This window comes from Artemia franciscana, chromosome 12 (assembly GCF_032884065.1).
Source record: "Artemia franciscana chromosome 12, ASM3288406v1, whole genome shotgun sequence".
NCBI classification, from domain to species: domain Eukaryota; kingdom Metazoa; phylum Arthropoda; class Branchiopoda; order Anostraca; family Artemiidae; genus Artemia; species Artemia franciscana.
In genome coordinates, this window is record NC_088874.1 from 28,088,750 (window position 1) to 28,102,744 (window position 13,995).

At 37.5% G+C, this 13,995-nt stretch overlaps 2 protein-coding genes across 2 annotated transcripts; one reads left to right on the top strand and one right to left on the bottom strand.

The window, feature by feature from the left end:
- Positions 1–2,305: 2,305 nt before the first annotated feature.
- LOC136033501 (52 kDa repressor of the inhibitor of the protein kinase-like) lies at positions 2,306–2,647 on the bottom strand. Its single transcript, XM_065714247.1, has one exon. The coding sequence runs from the start codon at positions 2,645–2,647 to the stop codon at positions 2,306–2,308; it is 342 nt and encodes a 113-aa protein (XP_065570319.1).
- Positions 2,648–5,639: 2,992 nt separating this feature from the next.
- Positions 5,640–5,981, top strand: LOC136033502 (52 kDa repressor of the inhibitor of the protein kinase-like). The gene has a single exon (XM_065714248.1). It carries the CDS (start codon positions 5,640–5,642, stop codon positions 5,979–5,981), a length of 342 nt encoding a protein of 113 aa, XP_065570320.1.
- Positions 5,982–13,995: the final 8,014 nt, after the last annotated feature.

The following is a 13,995-nucleotide window of genomic DNA, read 5'->3' on the forward strand; positions in this document are numbered from 1 at the left end:
CCCCGTGGCGAAAACCGAAGCTTTATGCCCTTTGAATCATTTTTCCGGGCATCATTATGTGGCATCACATAATGAGATCACATCACGAGAGCCTTGTTTTGATGCCCCCCCCCTGCCGAAGAATATAAAAGCACCACCACTCAAAACTTAAGTCTAAGCAGATCTACTACTACTACTACTACTAACTCACTGCAACACCAAGCCGCCTGAGGCCAACACAGCTCCGCACGCTCCTCCTCCAACCTAATCTATTTAAAGCCTCCCTCTTTACACCCTCCCAGGAAGTTCTATGGGTTAAAATCATAACTCCAATATTCAAAAATGCTTCCTGTCAAGGCAGGTCGTGATCCACTGAAATTGAAGCACTTCTACTCGGAATTACAGGAAAGTTATCTTTCATGTTCTCTTCTGTGTCATATTATCGGATATACTTGAAGGCAGGGCCACATTCAAGGGAAAGAGATCCAGTTTTTAATCAGATGCATTTCGGGAAAATACACGTTGTCGGGGGGGGGGATTATTCCCCTCCAATCCCTTTGAATCTTAAAAAGGGTATTAGAACTTCTGATAGTCAGTCCAATGAGCACTCTCCGATGTTTATAAGACCATCCCTTCTATAAAAGCCTTACACGCCCCCAGGTCATAACTTACAACCGTTGCCCTTAGGGTTATGTATGTGTGTGTGTGGGAGGGGGGTTTCCCTCCTCAAAGACAATTTCCGGAGCTTTTAACTACGCTGAACAAAATGACTATCTCAAACTTTTGACTGGGTGTATTTGGGGGAATTGTGGGCGTGGAAGGGGGATTAGTTGCCCTCTAATCATTTTCGACTATTAAAAGGGGCATCATTCCCTTCAATTTCCAACCGAATGAGCCTTTTTTGAAGTTTCTATAACAACAAATGGCCATCTCAAAACTTGTATTAGATACATTTCGGAAAAATACGAGGTGGTGTGTGGAGGGGGGACTCATCCACCCCCCAATCACTTTAAATCCTATAGAGGGTAATAGAAATTCTGATTATCAATCCAGCAATACTCTTCCGAAGTTTATATGACCCTGCTTTCTATAAAATCTTATATGCCCTCAGGGCATAACTTACTAGCCTTGCCCTGAAGGTTCTGGGGGGTTGTCATCCTCAACCACCTAATTTCCGGAACGATCAACCATGCTGAACAAAATGGCTATCTAGAATTTTTGATTGAATGTGCTTGGGGAAATGATGGGCGTGGGAGGAGAATTTGTTGCCCTCCAATCATTTTCGATTGTCAAAAGAGGTGATAGCCCCTTCAATTTCCAATCGAATGAGCCCTTTTCGACGTTTCTACGACAACTCCTTCAATACGAAGTGCCCTGATCTAAAACCAAAAAAAAAAAAAAAAAAAAAAAATAAGTAAATAATGCATTGTGCTCACATCGCTCTTTACTAAGGCAGCACTAAAAAAAAAAAAAAAAAAAAAAAAAAAAACTATGTCGATATAATCAACGCAGCAAAGGTGTTAACCAGCTAACAAACCTGGGTAGATCAGGTGGTAAAGGGGCAGACACTCAAATCTCGGAATCAGGGTTTGAGTCTAACTTAGGCAATGTTTTACTCCGGTAAAAAGTAAAATATTTATAATATATTTCCTTTTTGGGCAAGGTTTGCTTAATTGAAACAAAATCAATGTTTTGGGCGAGCAGATAGATGAATAAGGGGGTCTCTTCTTTTTGTAAATGAGCATTTCAATATAGTTTTGTTAAGCTATCCTATTTCGTTTTAGGGCTAGATCAGTGGTTCTACCCAATTTCGGGCTACGCCCACCTAGGCATTTGTTACATCCTGATGCCTCCCCCTACATGGTTGTTTAAATTTTGTCGTTGAAATTAAGCATTTATTCACCTGAAGGAGCCTTAAGAGATCATTAACTTGGTACTTTTTTCAGGTCGTCCTCTGTGCATATTTTATGTCAATAAAGAATATTTTCTGGAGTCAAGTTCCTTTTGCTCCTTGTGTAAGGTCAGACTTTAATCCTTTAATTGCGAGTTATATTGTATGGAATAAGTTGCCCGAATCAGCTCGAAGGTGCCACTCATTCGGTTTGTTCAAAAAGATTATTAGAAATTCTTTGGCTTCTTAGAAATTATTTTATCTATTTTTATATGTGTATATGCGTGTATGTATGTATATCAGGCACGTACGCAGAAAATTTTTCGCGGGGAGGGCCAAAACCTTCAAAACAGCAGATATAAAGTAGCACTTTTTTATTTAGTAACTAAATAAAGGCAAAAAGCACGTATGTCGGATAATACAGATTAACTTTATCTAAACTTTAAATCGTAACCTTCGAGCAGAGCTAATAGCAAATTTCTCTAAAACTTCATCGACTGATACGAGAACATCTCTGTGGACATTCAAGAGTGCCAAGCCATTCAGTCGGTCTTCACTCATCCTACTGCGAAGATACGTTTTGATCCTTTTCATCGAAGAAAATGACCTCTCAACACATGCTATAGACGTGGGAATGACACAAAAGATGCTCAGTAACTTGTGAATATTCGGAAATATTCCACGTTCGCACTCAGCCAAGCTCTGCACTGCTGTCTTCGGGAAAATACTGGTTACTACTTTCAGCCACTTAGATCGCCATAGTTCAAGCTCAGCCATCATGCTGAGCCTGAACTCGTTAGATCTGAGGCATATAATTTGATCAGTTCTTTAAGATCGCTGCTAGGCTGTTTCACAACAAAAGATGGCAGTATTCTGCTGAGGCCTTTCAGTGTGACCTTGTGCTTTGTGAATCGAAATTCAAGTGAATGTATTAGCTGATCTACAAATGGGAGGAAAATAGAGACGCGATAGTAAAATTCTATATGTTTTTCTGCCGGGATATCACTTGGGATTTTTGCAAGGTACCTCTTTCGTGGCATGACAAGAGTAACATCTAGTTCTCTGCATAGCCTAGTTGCTTCCAGAAACAGCTGATGAATCTTCCCTCGGCACTATTTCAGATTTCTTTGAACATTTCTATTACACTTTCGACGCACTGAATGCACATAACCATATCTATGTTTTTAGACTGCAGCAGCTTAGATAGATTCAATATATATATACCCAAGAAAAAAATTCATCACAATGAGGGTCACTATGTAGTCCAAGCTCAGGATGTTGTTGAGCAGACTTCTGGCTTTCGACAACGTTACCGAGTCCCCGTCCGTCTCTATCTCCTCTAGGGCCTTAAAGATAGGCACAATCAACTGTTTTGAGATCTGAATAGCATCATGTCTTTCGACCCACCTAGTTTCGCACAAGCCTTTAAGATTAAGTGCAGTATAAGTTTTTAGGATAGCGCTTCGCTTTGCACTAAAGTGGAAGAAATTAACTCTCCCCCACTCTCCCCTACTTCAAAGACGGTAAAAAGTTAGACAGAAAATGGGTTAATAATTGGGCAGTGACTTGACCGGATAATTCCATGCTACAAAATCACAAAAAAAAGGCTTCACACATGATTCTTAATTAATGTCCTACTTTTGCCAGAAATCCCAAGAAACCATGCGGAAATTAAACATTTCACAATTTTTTTTGGGGGGAGGGGCGGGCCCGAAGGCCCCCCCTGCGTACGTGTCAGATGTATATGTATATATATTTCCTTATTATTTCATTGGAGTCTATTTTATCTACAGATCTACATAATTAATTTAGTCTATTCAATCTATTAGTCTATTTAGTCTTGTTTTCTATAGTTTTTATTTTATTTATGTTTTCTTTTCTTCTCCTTTTTGCTCTTCTCTCTGTGAGTAAGTGATTATTTAAATTTTGTTTCACCTCTGAGTAAGTGGCTCGTTTATTTTCCCCTTTTTTACAGGCCAAAGAGCCTTTGGGGGAATAGTAAAATGTAATATTGTATGTGTTTCGTGATGAATAAATCTTATCTTATCTTAATACTATCATGCATTTGTTGCTCTTTATATTCAGCCAAAGGATGCATGTCCTGCCCTTGTCCACCAAAATATTGCCGTGTCCCACCGTCGGGGCCTGCACCCACGTTGAGAACCATGGAGCTAGACAATCGAGTTGGAACTTCACAAAACATTCCGATCCTCACAAAAGAGTATGTAGATCACAACTTAGATACCAATATGAAAACTTCTATCTTGCCCATGAGAAGCTTTTGGTACGGAGCTCTGAACTCGGCACCTCCTCCAAGCCCACACTCCGACGCGTAGATCATACTACAACACCATAGGTGGGAACGCAATTTTGTTTTGTTGCATACACAGCTACCAGTACACAGCTACAGCTATACACATACCCATATTGATTAAAGCTGTGCTTTTTGTGATAAAAAACCAAATTGCAAATTCATTATAGAACATAATGCATGATTGTTGGTGCCTACCGTATGTTCATTTTCCCGCAAAGGTGTTCCATCCATCAAAGTTATTACAATAACACCCTTTATTCATCCAAATTTTCCTTTCCATCATTTTTATCAAAAGGGTTAATACAAATCACCCCAGGAGACTTGTACAGAACCACGAACTAGTATAAATTGAATTGTAAATAATCGACCCCACCCTTTTAGGGGGCAACGTAGGGATTTTCGACATGTTTGACAAGGAATTATTTATTGTGTCTATAATAGAGCAGTTGTGCATATTGGGTAGGTTTTTCAGATTTAGGAGCTCTTCAGCCCCCTCCCCTGTCCAAAAACGCAAATAATACGGAAAACATTAAAATGATATTTCGGGGAGAAGTGATAGTCCTGTAGCTCCCTGCTATCGTGCTTGGGCATGTAAAACTGGCCGCAGAATCAGAGGTAGTGCTCTAGCCAGGATTTAGATTCGATGGATGCCATTCTTTATGGCATCGATAAAATTAGATTCGATGGATGAAGGAAGCCATTCAAATGGGATTCAACTACTTTTAAGTTTTTTTTCTAAACAATAAATGGTCAACAGTTTCGATTTTTTCTCAGACGGTTTTAGTCTAGAAATCCTCCATAGGGACAGGAGCATGACAGTTCTTGCCAGGGGCGTAATTTGTTATAGGGAAGGGGGCAACGGCCACTCCCAGACCACGATTTGCCCCCCAGCCGAAATTTAGTTTCTTCCGAAATCTTGTCAAAACTAAGATAACAAAACTGCGTAATTCAAGCATCAACAGAAATACATCAGTTGTTTAGTACATATTTACCTTTATAATACCATAAGTTACCTTTATATGTTAATCTAAGTATCTTTATAATACTTTTAAAGTCCTAAATAGTACCTTTATGGTACCAAACGGGTTATTTTTTTAGTTTTTACTGTCGTTTTCACTTGATTTAGGAAATTGGCTACAAATTTGCCTCCCCCCTCCCAGGATTTTGACAGAATCGCGGCTCTGGTTCTGTCATGCCACGAAAGAGGTACCTTGCAAAAATCCCAAGTGATATCCCGGCAGAAAAACATATAGAATTTTACTATCGCGTCTCTATTTTCCTCCCATTTGTAGATCAGCTAATACATTCACTTGAATTTCGATTCACAAAGCACAAGGTCACACTGAAAGGCCTCAGCAGAATACTGCCATCTTTTGTTGTGAAACAGCCTAGCAGCGATCTTAAAGAACTGATCAAATTATATGCCTCAGATCTAACGAGTTCAGGCTCAGCATGATGGCTGAGCTTGAACTATGGCGATCTAAGTGGCTGAAAGTAGTAACCAGTATTTTCCCGAAGACAGCAGTGCAGAGCTTGGCTGAGTGCGAACGTGGAATATTTCCGAATATTCACAAGTTACTGAGCATCTTTTGTGTCATTCCCACGTCTATAGCATGTGTTGAGAGGTCATTTTCTTCGATGAAAAGGATCAAAACGTATCTTCGCAGTAGGATGAGTGAAGACCGACTGAATGGCTTGGCACTCTTGAATGTCCACAGAGATGTTCTCGTATCAGTCGATGAAGTTTTAGAGAAATTTGCTATTAGCTCTGCTCGAAGGTTACGATTTAAAGTTTAGATAAAGTTAATCTGTATTATCTGACATACGTGCTTTTTGCCTTTATTTAGTTACTAAATAAAAAGTGCTACTTTATATCTGCTGTTTTGAAGGTTTTGGCCCTCCCCCCGAAAAATTTTCTGCGTACGTGCCTGATATACATACATACACGCATATACACATATAAAAATAGATAAAATAATTTCTAAGAAGCCAAAGAATTTCTAATAATCTTTTTGAACAAACCGAATGAGTGGCACCTTCGAGCTGATTCGGGCAACTTATTCCATACAATATAACTCGCAATTAAAGGATTAAAGTCTGACCTTACACAAGGAGCAAAAGGAACTTGACTCCAGAAAATATTCTTTATTGACATAAAATATGCACAGAGGACGACCTGAAAAAAGTACCAAGTTAATGATCTCTTAAGGCTCCTTCAGGTGAATAAATGCTTAATTTCAACGACAAAATTTAAACAACCATGTAGGGGGAGGCATCAGGATGTAACAAATGCCTAGGTGGGCGTAGCCCGAAATTGGGTAGAACCACTGATCTAGCCCTAAAACGAAATAGGATAGCTTAACAAAACTATATTGAAATGCTCATTTACAAAAAGAAGAGACCCCCTTATTCATCTATCTGCTCGCCCAAAACATTGATTTTGTTTCACTTAAGCAAACCTTGCCCAAAAAGGAAATATATTATAAATATTTTACTTTTTACCGGAGTAAAACATTGCCTAAGTTAGACTCAAACCCTGATTCCGAGATTTGAGTGTCTGCCCCTTTACCACCTGATCTACCCAGGTTTGTTAGCTGGTTAACACCTTTGCTGCGATGTGAGCACAATGCATTATTTACTTTTTTTTTTTTTTTTTTTTTTGGTTTTAGATCAGGGCACTTCGTATTGAAGGAGTTGTCGTAGAAACGTCGAAAAGGGCTCATTCGATTGGAAATTGAAGGGGCTATCACCTCTTTTGACACTCGAAAATGATTGGAGGGCAACAAATTCTCCTCCCACGCCCATCATTTCCCCAAGCACATTCAATCAAAAATTCTAGATAGCCATTTTGTTCAGCATGGTTGATCGTTCCGGAAATTAGGTGGTTGAGGATGACAACCCCCCAGAACCTTCAGGGCAAGGCTAGTAATTTCTGTTCGTTTTAAGTTTTAATGTCGCTCCTTACTTTCAGTTAAAAAAACTTGTTTTTTTTTTTATTTAATTTAAACCAAGAGCGTATGTTTTGGGACTGCCAACACGGATGACGGTCTCAATGCATTGAATATTTCAAACTGAAGCTTCATAATGAATCCTCCCCTTATTTCCTGGAACTACCGTACTTTTATCAGGGAGTGAGGATTACTTTGTAATTTATTGAAACACGGTTTCCCAGACATCTTGACTGTTCAGACTGGAAATGGTTCAATCATCAATTAACGACCGGAAACATCCGACTTACAAGAGCAAAAATGTGGCCGGTTTTGATGGCTTACATTCATATCTTAAGTCATTAGTTTTGAAATTTTTCATTTTAAAGTATCATTAAAGAAAACAAATTCTATCCTATACCTATGTGCTAAACTGCACATTTTAATATTATTGATTGGCTTTTGCAAGCCAATCCTATTATACCTAAACGTATATCAGAAATGGAGACCCCACATCTTTCTACCCTTAATCGCCTTCTAATTTTTAGCCAGTAAAAAGAACACAAAACTTGGTACTTGCGTCTTATAGCCATCACACTCAAGTTATGTCGAGAAGTGATATTTGCTTAATACTAATGAAATAAAACAGAACATGATGAAAATATAATGCTTCATCAACAAAATTATGAAAACTACAACTTAGAAATATGCGCCCAGAACATATTTTTCATACATGGCCTCCAAAAAGGGTCTTTGCCGGTGTGTGGAATGCAGCCCCCCTTAAAATCGTATTTATATGTATATATTAGGTCTAGGCGTTTACTCCTCCAGAACCCCCCCCCCGTGAAAAATTCCCCCACACGCAAAATTGAGCAGTCAAATCCCTGGCCATGGAGCCTTTCGAGGGGGAATAAGTGTATTGTAATTCATTTTGAATTGTATTGTACTGAATAAACTTTTTCTTCTTCAAAGAGAAACTACAAAATATATACAGCAACATGTCGATCAAATGTCCTAAGGGGTAACAAACGGACCAGATATTCAAAACTGTTTTAGGCTGGTTGGCCTCCAATCACGACTTAGCATCCTCCGAAGTTTCGAGGCGGAGTTGAGGAAGAGGCAGACCCCTCCTATATGGAAAAAATTGCGCTCATTTCGGAGTTTAATGGTACTATATACTTTCATAATAACAGGGTAGCCAATATATATTCCCAGATATCAATAAGGATTAAATATCAATTTCTACCTCTCACTTTCCCCCACCCCTTCCTTAGAGCTAACTTTGTATTTACCTGAAGACTCAATGAGGGGTGGTAATGTTTGTCCGACTTGATAAACGTAATCAAAATGCATAGACAGATTTTCGATGAGGTTTTTCCAGTTTTTTTGTCCTCCCAAGAAATGGCCCCGAAACAAAAGTCCTGGATATGACACTCGAGATTTTATATCAATTTCTACCTACAAATTGCACTCGTCTCTCCCTTAGAATTAAGATGTCAGAACTATTGCTTACCGTTGTCCGCGAATAGGCCAATGATTCTTTCGAACGAGTCAATATCGAGAGAGAGATTGTACCCCCTCGCCCGAATGTGAAAACGATAAGTACGTGCTGAAGATAACAATAATAAAATGACCTTGACGATAGTTGGACACTTCCCCCTCCTTAACTTAGCTAATCCTCTCCCAAAACGTAATCTCGGCCGCAAAATGGCTTAGTTGGTCCCATAAAAACCGCCAATATCCATGAACGATAAGCCATTCATTAGAATCAAATGATATTACATAGCTAACACGAAAACTGAAACATTACTAGACAATGATTAGCCAATGAACTCATTGGAAATCACTCCTGTTCAAAGAAAGGGGGGTTATTTCTTCATAAAAAATAACATTAACTACGGTACCCAACGAATTATATGGATCTATTGCTTACAATTTTCCACGGACGTCATTTAATAGAAACTGAGAGATAGACTAAAAGTCACATGAATGGGGGAAGGATAACAGGGTCCATACTAGATATGTCACCCTTTTTACGATCCCACCACGAACTGTTTTCACTTAATTCGTTTATTTTTACGTTCTCTGAGTTATTAAACTAGGCATGTGTGTAAAGGAGGAGGGGGAGGGTCTTAAGGAAAAGTCGTTAGCTTGACAAATTTTCCCCTTCTCCTGAAGCTTCGTTCTTCTTGTTCTGAAGCTTCTGCAGTCTTCCTATGATAAATTCTTGTATACGCACCTGATTGAACAACCGGTATAATGCAGTATCCCTATCAGACCCATAAATTCATAAATATTAATTCTATCTTCACCACAAGAAATTAAAATATCGTCCAGAATTAAAATTAATTTTATTCACAAGATAAAACAAATCTTGGACTTAATGCTTCAAGATACCGAGACACGCCAAAGAAATTTAGATCGTAACACATTTCACTTCTTCTGCAAATGCATTCCGGCGATCCAAAATACAATAGAACAAAAAACCATTTAAGCTACACAAACCTGAAACATAATTTACGACCCCATTAAAATCCAACCCGATTCACGACAACTTTGCCGAATGGATATTAATTCAGATAGAAAACAGATGGACGGGAAAAAACCCTATCGGGGTTGGCTTGTCAAAGGATGCCGCTATTGTCGGGGTATGGGTGGTGAAGAGGGGTATTTTTCGAAACTCGCCTGCCGGGTGGAATCTAGACATGTGTGCATTAAATACCATCAATATACAGTGCGCACACGATTAAAGAATTTGTGGGAATCGGTCGGTTTGATAAGCGCACAGAATGTTACAATTTGACTGGCGAAATTGATCAGTTTACCTATTTCAATCAGAATTCGACGCCAAGATTTTAGATGAAAATAAGATACGTGAGGATACGCCCAGAAAGATAGAATCTAAACTAGTGGCACCTGTAAAATTTTTCCCCAGGGGGAAGGGGAAATCAAGTAATGTTTCCAAGGCGTTACAGAATTGAGAAATTATAATTTTGCAGAGTCTCATTTTCATGTCATTTATATTTTATACATATTTTTTGTCCTTTTTTTGGGAGGGGGGGGAGGAGCGGGCTAGATAAAAATCAGCGACTGACACCCGTGATTACATCAAGGATAAAATATTCTATCCGATCCGGTTTATATTCTATCATAAGGTGTAACCTTTTTATATTATTACTTTTCTTAAGATTTATAATATGCTCATAATTTTTGACCAAATAAACTGATCTATTCAGGCACGAGCCCCTCAATCTCCCAGTGTGTAATATTAATTATTGTATGCGGGTATATATATGCCAGATGAAATATTCTACAGCTGTCATTAACTCACCACAATAAATGAGTATTTACATCTGATAATTACATCTGAATAATGTATACTTTATATAATTATTCAATTGAGGATATAGGTTTAGCCTAGTTATGTCCTTGGTAGGCAAGGAGGGGGGGGGGGGGGCTGAGGCAGAGCTTTTGGGAGTCCTATACTTCCTAGGCAACTTCTCCCCATCCCAAAATACTCTTAAGTACGTGCCTATTTTTACCTCATTTTTATGCTCGGTATACAGCGTCACGTCCAATCAGTTTTTATTACAGCATGCAAACATCTTATTTATTTTCTTTTTTCTTTCTTTTGTGGATGAACTTGTCATCAACAAATGTTTGAAAGTTTTCATTAAGGACAGCCTATTCTCTTTGAATATGAGGATAAAATTTAATGAGAATTAATAAATATTTGCTCTTTTTATTAAGATCAGAGAAACTTTGTTTTCTTTCAAGAAGTAATCCTTGGAAATATTACTCTAATCCTTATCAATTTTTTTTGAAAATGATTATATGATATTTGCTAACCCGAACGAAGGGTTATTCAATGCTATTTCGAGTACACCAGATACAGTAAGATATACTATATATATATATATATATATATATAAACATTTAAGCAGTTTGATTAATGCTAATGAAATGTACCCAATATGAAAATATAATAGTTTAGAAACAAATTTAGGCTATATATTTGCACATTAGGGAGTGGGGGAAGTGGTGGTGGTAAAGCAGAGCATATATTAAAAACGTAACCTAAACAAATCTATTCTAACCTAACCAAAATACCAACTAAATATTTAATTAAAATGCAGCTACTATGCATTTTCCCAGCAAGCCGAAGCTAATTGTCTGGTGACAATATAGACCAGCACTTGAATGAGGCCTTAACCCTACTCATCCATACCATCACATAGGTCAAAGAGCATAGCCATACAGTACCTAACCACCTCTATATATAAAACATTTGATGATACCTGCTTAGTATCTTATCTTGCTCAGGCTAAGCTGATTATCTCCAAGTGGACGAAGAAAACCGGCTTCATTAAAGATCAAGAACAAAGTGTGGTCGCTATAACACGTATACTAGCTTTAAATTTCGTTTCAAACAAAATGTTTAGAAATAAGTTTAGAAATAAGTTAAATCTTATCGGTGGGCATAGCCTCGTAGAAATTGTTCGCGGTTATTCACCGATTTATAGTAAAATATTTCCATTTTTCTTTCAAGGACGTAAAGCGTAAAGGCCAAAAATATTCTTGGAGGAAACCAGATTCGTCTCTGTCTCTTTTTGAATAAAACCTTTTCGCTTGATTAACCTAGAGGAATGGCTGACAAAATCAATATTTGATAACCTTTTTAGATTTCAGCCTATCTAGATAATCAAATTAGGCTTTTACGTTCCTTTTTCAAGACCTCGTTAAAAGTTACATGTCCATGTCATGCATTTTTAACGTAGTTTATTACTTACTAATAAGTCATTAAGTCTCATTAGATAATGACGATAAAGATAAGTTATTTAGAGATCAAAGAGATACGACTTGGTCAAATATTCATAAGGTTGAGTGAGCTAAAGTATCATCGATTTTAGGCCAAGTTGGATGGAGGTATGTGCAAATTACTTGCACATCCATACTGTTTACTATCTTTTAGAGATTGGTAGGTCCATGTGAAGTCACATTCAGGACGAACTACACCTGTTTCTATGCATACCTTAAGAGGGAACACATCCGCGGGGAGGAGGGAGAATATCATGATTCTCCAATTTTTTGACAATTCCTCTTCAGGTATCAAATATATATATATATATATATATATATATATATATATATATATATATATATATATATATATATATATATATATATATATACTATGCGGCTGCTTTAAGAATTCCGTTTTTAAGAGGGAATTCATTAGAGTGTATGCAATAGACTTGCAGAATTTCTCGAGTCCAAGTAACAGGCTTACACATATTGAACAGTGTTTTTAGTCTGTTTCTAAACTGTCATTTTTGCAGTGTTTATCAACTAGTCAGGATTTTGACTCAAATCATTTACAGACACGATACAAAATGGGCACGGAAGCTTTCTTTCGCAAACCACTTCTAAGTTGACATTCCCTTGTCTAGAAATCGTAAATAAGAGGGGGGAACCCGCTGTTGAACATCCGGAAAAGATAACCAACCTATCTTTCAGCAAGAGAGTCAACGGAAAAGATTGCTTTGTCCCAGACTAGCTTTATCAATCCGCAACCATTGCTGATAAATCATCGGATATTAAGAGTACGGTATTCATAAAGAGGGTAGATTCTGTGGTAAATATATGGTACTTATCGGTTATATAATAAACACTATTGAATTTCGATCCCGGATGGTGCGAACATTACAGGAGAAACTGGTCAAGCAACTTCTTTATACCACACATTTAGCTTTGGCTTGGTTGGAAAATAAATCGTAGGTATATCTTATTTAAGTATTTAGTTGGTATTTTGGTTTGGTTAGTATAATATATGCTATGCTTTACCCCTCCCCCCATAATTCTCATATATATAGCCTAAATTTGTTTCTAAATTATCATATTCTCTTCATATTTTGTCTGATTTCATTAGCATTAATCGAACTTCACTTCCCGAGTGTTTACTATATAACCGATAAGTACCATATATATACCTATTCACATAATTTAGTTATGCTGAAAGTGAATACAACACTTGATGCCCTTATTTATGCTTTTTACAAATTCAGTAATCGCTTTTCAAGCTGATTCCGCTTGGAGCCCTTAATGGGGCCTCAAAAGATAAATCATTACCTTGTCAACAGTTATTGGACTACGATGTAAAGTTAAGAAAAATAGTTAAAAATTAGCTTTTGCACAACACCTTAAACAACCGTATGACGTTTCAGTGCCCTACTAGCAAAAAGAAAAGAAAGCATTGTGCAAAAAATGAGACTTTCCTTGTTGTTCAACGTGGGGGCTGTGAGTTTCTATTAGGGGTTTTCAACAATGGCGATTCCAATGTTTTACCTCTTAATTTGCTGTGACGTCATTTACGAGGGACTTCAGACTCTTTTTGAAAATTCTCGCAAATTTGTTTTCAAAATAACGTTTTCCTATTAATACTAATGAAAATAATAATTACCATTCCTGAATCAGCCACACATGCCAATTTTTCCTTGCTAGATAGTTTTTTTTATAAGAAACAGATTGTTAAACTTTTGGTTACTATGGGGTGTTTTGAGGCCCTATGAGGGCTCAAAATGGAGTTTGCCCCAGAAGTAATTATCGAATTGGAAAGAGCATTATAAAGGCATCACTTTAAGTATTCACTTTCTTCGTAGGTAATTTATGTGAAGATCTGGATCGATTTTATAGTCAGATTTCACTGTTAACCGTATTTGGGCCATAATTTTAACATGGAAGAAAAGAATAAATCACGAAAAAAAGGGAAATATGGCAACATCTCTAATATTTTCCTGGGAAATTTTCGTAGCTAATTTATGTGAAGATCTGGAACGATTTTATGGTCAGATTTCACTGTTAACTGTAGTTGTGCCATACTTTTA